This window comes from Aureococcus anophagefferens (genome assembly GCF_000186865.1).
Source record: "Aureococcus anophagefferens unplaced genomic scaffold AURANscaffold_20, whole genome shotgun sequence".
Lineage (NCBI taxonomy): Eukaryota > Pelagophyceae > Pelagomonadales > Pelagomonadaceae > Aureococcus > Aureococcus anophagefferens.
The window spans coordinates 455,559-463,771 of NW_008705580.1; the positions used below are offsets into that span (position 1 = coordinate 455,559).

The 8,213-nt window shown below is 54.3% G+C and overlaps 2 protein-coding genes across 2 annotated transcripts; both read left to right on the forward strand.

Annotated features, from left to right (window-relative positions):
• Positions 1–2,510: 2,510 nt before the first annotated feature.
• Positions 2,511–4,529, forward strand: ACS2 (hypothetical protein; the record flags this gene model as incomplete). Its single annotated transcript, XM_009041297.1, has 2 exons — positions 2,511–2,778; positions 2,837–4,529. Coding segments are annotated over 2 exons (1,896 nt in total), but the record flags the coding sequence as incomplete, so codon positions are not given.
• Positions 4,530–7,534: 3,005 nt separating this feature from the next.
• AURANDRAFT_30354 (hypothetical protein) lies at positions 7,535–8,212 on the forward strand (the record flags this gene model as incomplete). The annotated part of the gene is made up of 1 exon (XM_009041298.1): positions 7,535–8,212. A coding segment is annotated over one exon (678 nt), but the record flags the coding sequence as incomplete, so codon positions are not given.
• Between the last annotated feature and the right edge of the window lies 1 nt (position 8,213).

Consider the following 8,213-nt stretch of genomic DNA (forward strand, 5'->3'; position numbering starts at 1 on the left):
GGACTGCCGTTGAATGCTGCAACTTGCAACCAAATTTATGACGATGGTAGTGTCCATAGAGAACACACCGACAAAAAGGTCCATTTAAAGCAAGACCCTCCACCAAAGGCCACGAGGCAAAATCGGATGCATATTGCCGAGAAGGCCCTGCTTGCTCTAGCAAATATCGCCATAGGACCACGTGCGCAGCGCGAAGCGCTTGCCAACGTCAACGGTATTCTTCACGTGGCCGTAGGCATCCTGAGGAACGCCAAACCAGGGATCGCCCAGGCTGCCGCCGCTCGCCTGGTTGCTTCTCTCCTCGAAGCACACGTGAATTTAGACGCTGAAGCAGATGATGCGACTTTTACAGCTGCAACCCTATGCGGTGCCCTCACTATCATGACTGAAAGAGAACTGCATGCAGAGACAGCGTTGCGCCTTGTCCACGCCCTCAATGCGCTTTTGTGTTATGCGCAAGGTGCAGATGCTCTCCAATCCTCCCAGCCAACATCTGTGCTGGCTATGCTACTCAAAGTGACGATGACACGATACCCTGATGTTGCTGAGGTGTGTGACCCACCTAACAGTCTCGACCGACAAATCTTCCTCGTAGGCTTGCGCTGCTCAGATAAATACTCTGTGTTACGACGCCTACCATCGCAAAGCCCTCAAGACTGAACATGTTGTAACTCTAGTCGATGCTCTCAAGGTACCCGAGGCGACTGCCCTCCAGTTTCATTGTCTCGCCGTACTCAACTCTATTGCCCACACTGATGCGGGTTGCGACATGAGTGATGTGACTGCCGGCGTTTCAAGGCATATTCTAAAGTAGCACTCACTTTCCCGTGTCTTTCCAGGTGATCAACGACGGCGGTCTGCGATATGTATGCTAGGCGCGGGCAAGACAGCTGTGGCTCCATCTGCAAGGCGACTTGCTGCAATACTCGGAGCTGACAATGAATTACAGGGGGCTACCCCGCACAAAGCAAGCAAAGCTGCTCCTGATGCGCCGACAACAAAAGCTGCCGCTTCCATCGCTGCTGCTTTGGGGAATCTTTGACGACAATAAAATCCTATGTCTTCTGCAGGGTGAGTAGATGCGAACTGTCTCAGACCGCCTGCTCATAGCCTGGATGCATCCAGCAGTGCACGGGGGGTGGGTGAGTAGAATAACCTCGGGTCCGTCCGTCGAGGTCCGTGCGCGCCCGGATACACCCGCGGTTGGCGTAGTGCCATTTGCTTGGTCCTAAGTAACCTACTGTGCGCTTCGCAATACGGACCAACCAAATTCGATTCAAGTTAGTGGATCACAACCCGCGTGCAAATCCACGGGCCGTAACTTGAAGTGGATACCCTGGTCTGGAATGATGCATGAACTTTGAAGAAATCCCAGCGTAAAGGGGACTAGGCGGTCTCTCCGCACGGGCATTTCAGCGGCCGATGATGGAATCTCCATAGACTCGGAGAGTTTTCTCTAGCGCAAGTTAGAGGAACAGCTAAAGGTAGATATTGAAGCTCTATTGAAGGCGGAAATCCCGCCACACCCGCGTTCCCGGCCATCGCTGGGCACCAAAATTGGTCCAGCCTCCCTCGTAAAATTCGGCATACCAGACAGGTCCAGCGGATAGGTCCGACATCATGTTGCCAAGAAAGGCACCCCTGGCAAAAGCCCATAGTAGCGTCAAAGGGCACGCCACCAAAATTTTGGGAACTATCTTAGGTGATAGAGAGATAGAGAGTTTTGTATCTCCCTAGTGGCTCGCTGGTACAGAGCCACCCAATATCCTTTCCCTTCCTTCAAGTTATAGAGAGATAGAGAGTTTTGTATCTCCCTAGTGGCTCGCTGGTACAGAGCCACCCAATTTCCTTCCCCTCCTTAATACTTTCTAACCCTGTTATAGTTGCTTCCGCACTAGGGGTAGACGCCACTCGATCAGACCCTAGGAAGACACCTCAACCCCTTATTCGCACCCAGATTGTCGACAGTCATGAAACTTCGGCATCAGCCCCTACCAATCCTGTTCAGGAACCTGAACCCCCACCAACTCGCGAGAGCCCTCCTTCTCACCCAAGTCATGAGGCCCCACCACAGTTACGTCGCTCAGACCCTAAGTTGAATTTGATAAAGCGGCGAATATCGCCCTTTCATTTGAAGTTGATATGAGGATGTCATCTACTACAGCAGCTATTGACATCGTCTTTCCTTTCCAGCAGCACTGGCTCGCTGCGTCCCTGTGCAGCCCATATTCTCGATTGGTTGCTGCCATGAAGATGCTGGCTATGCTAAGTCTGCCTTCAAGTTATACTGGCTATGCTCATGCTATACTATGCTGGTGCTTCATACTAGCATACTCCTAGCATACTCGGATTCTAACACTGGTGCTTCATACTAGCAAACTCGGATTCTAACAGAATTTTCCCACGAGTCTTGACTACGAGGAATTCGTCGGGCCATCGGGGGCCTTGCTCTGATCATCGCGTCGCGCTGGCCTGGTCCTGGTCGGACCGCCGGCGGCGTCCTTGAAGTCGCTCCCAACATGTGCCGAAATAAACACTGCTATAGCGCACTCGATGGGCGTTGCGTATCTCGCCCATGAAAGATGACGATGTGGAGTCGGTGGCGTACGCGTCCGCGTTATATTGGGCGTGTGAAGATGGTACCTGGTGCCAACTGAGAGGTACCAAGTGGCGCTGCTTGCGGGTCGCTCCTAGCGGCCTAGTTCACTCCGCCGCTCCTGACGCACGTGATGCGAGTTGGAGGCCTTGGACTCGTCTCATCGACACGTCAGCACATCCGCAAGGAACAGTGTTTGAGTTAGATCTTCATCACCATTTCAGAAAGTATGTCACTCAGGTATGTAACATGGTTTTCGGAGGCAACAACAAATATAGCATTCAGCGCGGTGGACGTGCCTGCGTTGGACTCGCATGATGGACGTGATGGCGAACAAGTGGCATACGAGGCGGTGAAAGCAGGCGAGGAGGTTGAGGCTCAGCCCTCAGAACAACTGACTCGTTCGGAGCTGCTGCGAGCAGTGCTTACGTGCTGTGTCGAACTGGAAGTATGCCTCGGTACTCTCCTGGCATCTCCAATGCGAATGTACGCACACGCAGCAACAGGGCTCGAGCAAGCCGTCGTATGCCATGCCTGTGCTCGGAGTGCTGTCTGTTACACTTGTACAGCGCTGGATGCCACAGATGAATCCTTGAAACATCGATTTCTGGAGTTCGCACCGGCACTAGTTGTCGCTTCTCTGGATGCTCCGAGTGGACCGATCCATGAAATGGCGGCCTCACGTGCGACTCGTCTCTTCGGATCGAAGCAACGCTACGAGATAGCGCATGGCGATGCGCGGACATGGGCAGCTTCTGCTCCGCAGTACTTGAGTCCTCTGGCTGTTGGAGATGCGGTTGCCTTGATTGTGGTATTCACGTCAGGGTCAACGGGGAAACCCAAAGGCCTCGTACACGGGCACGGTGGCTATGGGAGTTGTGTTGCACGCTCAATGTCATATGTTTTTGATGCACGCGCAGGCACTGACGTCTTCCTGACGCTGGCGACATTTGCGTGGATCACTGGGCAAAGTTACATGCTCTATGGGCCCGTACTTGCACGATGTAAGAGTCTGCTCGTCGAGGGCTCGCCCCTTGGTGCTGACGGGCTACGATGGGCACGTATCGCAAAGGCGCGTCGTGCAACGATCCTCAAGTGTGCTTCAGCATTCGTGCGCCACGCCATGGGCAACCAAGTACGACGAGCGGCCGTTGAGGCGTTGGACTTACCGAACACTTCATTGCGATTGGGCACCTTTTGTGCAGAACCTGTGTCAGCTGAGGTGCAAGGATGGGCATCATCTCGAATAGTCGCTACGTTTCTGAATTCATACTGGGCCACCGAGCACGGATCCATTGTTTTGAGCCGTGATCCGAGTGGAAACTTTCAGCCCGACACCAGATGTTGGCCAGTGCCTTGGGTGCGGGCCTCGCTGCTGCAGCTTGATGATGATGAGCTGGGTGATATTGTCCTTGATGCACCATACGCAGGCCTCGCCAGAACCGTCTTCGGAGACACGGCAGCGTATGGCAAGCCCCACTGGCGTGGTGATCTTGCACGCTTTGAGGCGGCCTATTTTCCCCCTCGTGCATCTGGGGATGGTTTTGGATTTGTGCAGGGAGACGCTGCGCGCGAGGCTGACGGCGCTTTCACATTCCACGGGCGCCGTGACGAGGTCATAAATGTGATGGGTGTCCGGTTGGGACTCGAAGAGCTCGAAAAAGTAGCATGGTCTGCCTCAGATGGAATCCTGCATGATCTGGCTATAGTTGGCGCACCTGATTCTTTGAAAGGCCAGGTACCTATTGGATGGGTAGTCCTCTCTGAGGGCTTCAAAATAGACTATGACATCCTTGCAATCTGGCGGAAAGCCCTCTTTGATATCATCGGTTCCCATGCAGAACCGAGCGCGATTGTTGCTGTTACTGCTCTTCCGAAGACAATCACAGGCAAGACCCAACGAGGGCTGCTTCAAGCAGCACTACGCGGTGACGAAGCTTTGCCACCAGCAGCGGCAGCTCGCGTTGTGCGTAACGTCGATGCGTACGAAGATTGCTACGCAGCAGCCCAACGCTGGCGCGCCCATAAAGCAACATCAATTGTTGTGCCTCTTGCGGGAATCACGAACTATTGGGCACGTATGCGCTTCGACGGCCACAATGTTAGTGGATCTCCTTTGCTTCCAGCGACCGGTTGGCTCTGCATCCTTTCCGATGCTAGCTCGAGCTCGCCCGTCGGGCTTCACAAGGTACAGCTTCTACGTGGTGTGCGTGATGCGCATCAACCTCTGTTATTGCGCAACGGGTTGATGAGCACGGTAGAAGATGCCGACGGACTCCCCATTGTCAAGTGCGAGGTCCGAGAGTCTGCATTGGTCCCCCTTCCTGATCTAGATACAGAAGGCTGGGTCGACGGTGCTGCCGCCATATTCGAGGATTTGGATGGGCTGAAGCACTACCGACGTTGCACTGCCGTCGCGCTGAGATATAGCGGGCCTTTTAAATGTGTTGATCGTGTAGCTTGGCGCGATGATTGGAGTTTCCGAGCGTTTGTGACTGTAACAACAGCGCCAGCACTACTCGATGCGGCTCTGCAGGTCGTTTGCTCTCTCGATGCGTTTGGTCGGGGTGCGACTTTTATTCCGTTTTACATTGGGTGCTTTGAGGCAGTCCCGCATCTTAATCTCGCGAGGCCTGCGTATTGTTTAATCGTGGGAGAAATCACTGCGCGTGAGGAGGCACGGCTAGAATGCGATGCCGCCTTTTACTCTGTCGATGGTGCTGCCACATCCACGCTCTTGAGCGAACCGGATCCTACTAGACTCATTGCGACGCTCAAAGGAGTCAAGTTTGCCAAGGTCGACAATAAAAGGCGACTTCGGCGATCTCGGGAGATGAAACCCGCGAAGGTAGAAGTGGGCGGCTTGCCAATAGCACCGGGCGATGTAAGCCCGAGCGATAACGCATCGCTACTGCGGAATGTCATCAGCCTAAGTTCAGACCTCGTTGGAGGCACGATTGACGCAGAAAAGTCTCTCTTCGAAAATGGGCTACACTCCCTTCGTGCTGTCGAGCTTATTGGCAAGGTCAATCAAGCCTACAGCGTTACCATGGGCGTCGCCCAACTTGCATCCGGAGATGACAGTTTTTCTGCAATTGTTGTCGCTCTCCGTGCAGCGATCGATGCACGCAATTCTGCTGGCACAGAAACGATCCGTTTTGCCCACGTAGACCATGAAGCGTTGCAGCACATTGTGAATTCAAGACTAACAGGCGCCGAGGCGCCGGGCATCGCATCTCAGCGCCAGAGGTCCGCACTTGCGGAAGCAGCACGGGGTGTGATCTACATGATCCGTCGAGGTTTTTTCAAGTATCTGCGCATCCAGCACCGCGATGGCCTTTTTCGCTTCTTATTAAACACGCCCACGGTGATCGACCTAGAGCGCACAGTTGTCGTGCCCGGTACTCGTGTTCATTTCCAACAAACCGACTATAATCGCCACTTTACAGTCCGTGAGATCATCCGTGACTCGGAACGTGGCTTCTACAATCTCGTTCACGAAACGGGTCTCGCACATCTCGAACACTACTTCAGAGTGATGTTTTTTGCTAGCCGTCTGGAAGCGCGTTTCGATGCCGAGCTTCTCGAAGGGGAAGCTTATGAAATGAGATGCAAAGTTGCGCAAATTACTGGCCCGCTTGTCGATGCCGAAGTTGCATTTTACTCACTGCGCAAGCTTCACGCCCATGCATTCATCGTCACTTGGCGGCTTATGCTTGTTGTAGACCCGGGGAAGAAAGTCATGTACGATTTTGAGCGCGGTGGTGCCTTCAGCAGCGGCAACTCAACCACCACCGTCGCGCTGGAGAAAATTCCGGATGTGCCACATGTACTAAGCGAAACGCCCAAAAAGCCAGAGACTTGGTCATTGACTCGCCGTGGCAAATTCATCACCTCAGGGTCTATTGCCTTCTTTGGCATTCTGATCGGCCTCTATGCGATGGCTCCGGTTGCTGTTCGCATCTTAATTCCCCTGCCGCTTGTAGCCGCGGACGTTCTCCAGGATCTGAAACCGAGGGAAGCCATCATCATCTTTGCTGCTGTTGGATTTTGGCTCAGGACTCACCCAGGGCGCAAGCCGCTTGATGGCCCCGTCGATATGCTTTTGCCTCATGGTTGAATGTGAGTCGCGCACCAATTGAGCAGTTTGCACAGCCATAAAAATATTGCTGCAGGCGTGTGTGGCAGGAATCGGGCGGGAGTGTAGCCTGCAAATATGGCGCGGGGTTCATGCGCCTGCCGGTTCCAAATGGCGCATGGCACGTTTAACGTGCGCCAAGATCGAAGCGGGAAATTCGATGCGACCTGGCTTGGTTCCGGCGCCTAGGTAAACCCCCTGGCTCTTGGCGTCGTTCGGGGACGTTGTGGGTTCCTTGTGGACATGAGAAACCTGGACACGAGAAACCCAACGAAGCTGAGTTTGCGACCGCCCACCTCTTAGTCGCCCTTAAGTGCCCCGCGCCTCGATTTCCCCGAACGCGGGAAATTCGACGCTTTCTAGTTCGGGCCCCGCCCGCCCCCCCCGGCGCCTGAGTAAAGCCCCCAGCTGCCGACCCAAAACTCTCGGGGGCGTTTCGGGTTCCTTGGGGGCCCGTCCGGCGCAGGGGGGGGTTCTGGGCGAGGTTTTGACGCCGGGGGCGGCCCTCAGGGGCAGCACGAGTATGTTCTTACGTACACCCTACTTAGTTCGCGATCTACCCCCCCCAGCCTAAAAGCCAACCCCGACAGCCGTTTCCGTACTACAGCGAGTTGCTGTGGCAGCCGCTCGCCAACAGTATGACGTCGATATTACAGCCAAAGTTTCACTTCGCCGAGACACAGAGCTTCAGCGTCGTCGACGCTGGGCCGTGTAAAGTAGCAGATGAAGAAACTGATATCGGGGTCGATGTAGGGGCTCTATCAGCGTCCTGCACACGACTGGCATCCTCAATAAAGGAGATGAAAAAAGCAGGCGCGGCTCCAGAAAAAATCCAGTCGGCTGTAGATGAGCTGCACACGCTTCGCAATGATCTAGCGGCGGCAACAGTAGCCCTGGAGAGTGATGAATTCGAGAACAGCCTGAACCGTAAGCTGTTTGACGAGACTGTGCTCCGGCGAATGTTTGTTGTCCCGGCATTCGAAATACATGGTGGCGTCACCGGTTTGTTCGATCTGGGCCCACCAGGGTGTGCGCTCAAGGCCAACGTAGTTGATATGTGGCGGCGACATTTTGTTCTCGAAGAGAAAATGCTCGAGATGGAGTGCACGTGTCTTACTCCAGAACCAGTGCTCAAGACGTCCGGACATGTCGACCGATTCACAGACTTGATGGTAAAAGATATTGAGACCGGTGACTGCTACCGGGCGGATAAACTGTTGGAGGATCACATTGACGCGTTGCTCAATGGTGGGACTGTTGCGCCAACTACTGCCGAGGAGCATAGAAAGGTTCAACGACAAGCTGATGCGTATTCGCCGGAGGAGCTTGGAAACATCTTAGTTGAGTACGCTATCACGGCCCCGGCGACTGGCAACCAGCTCACCGCACCATTTGCCTTCAACCTCATGTTTGGCACAAAGATTGGTCCCAGTGGCACGCTCACCGGATATTTGAGACCAGAAACTGCGCAGGGGCTTT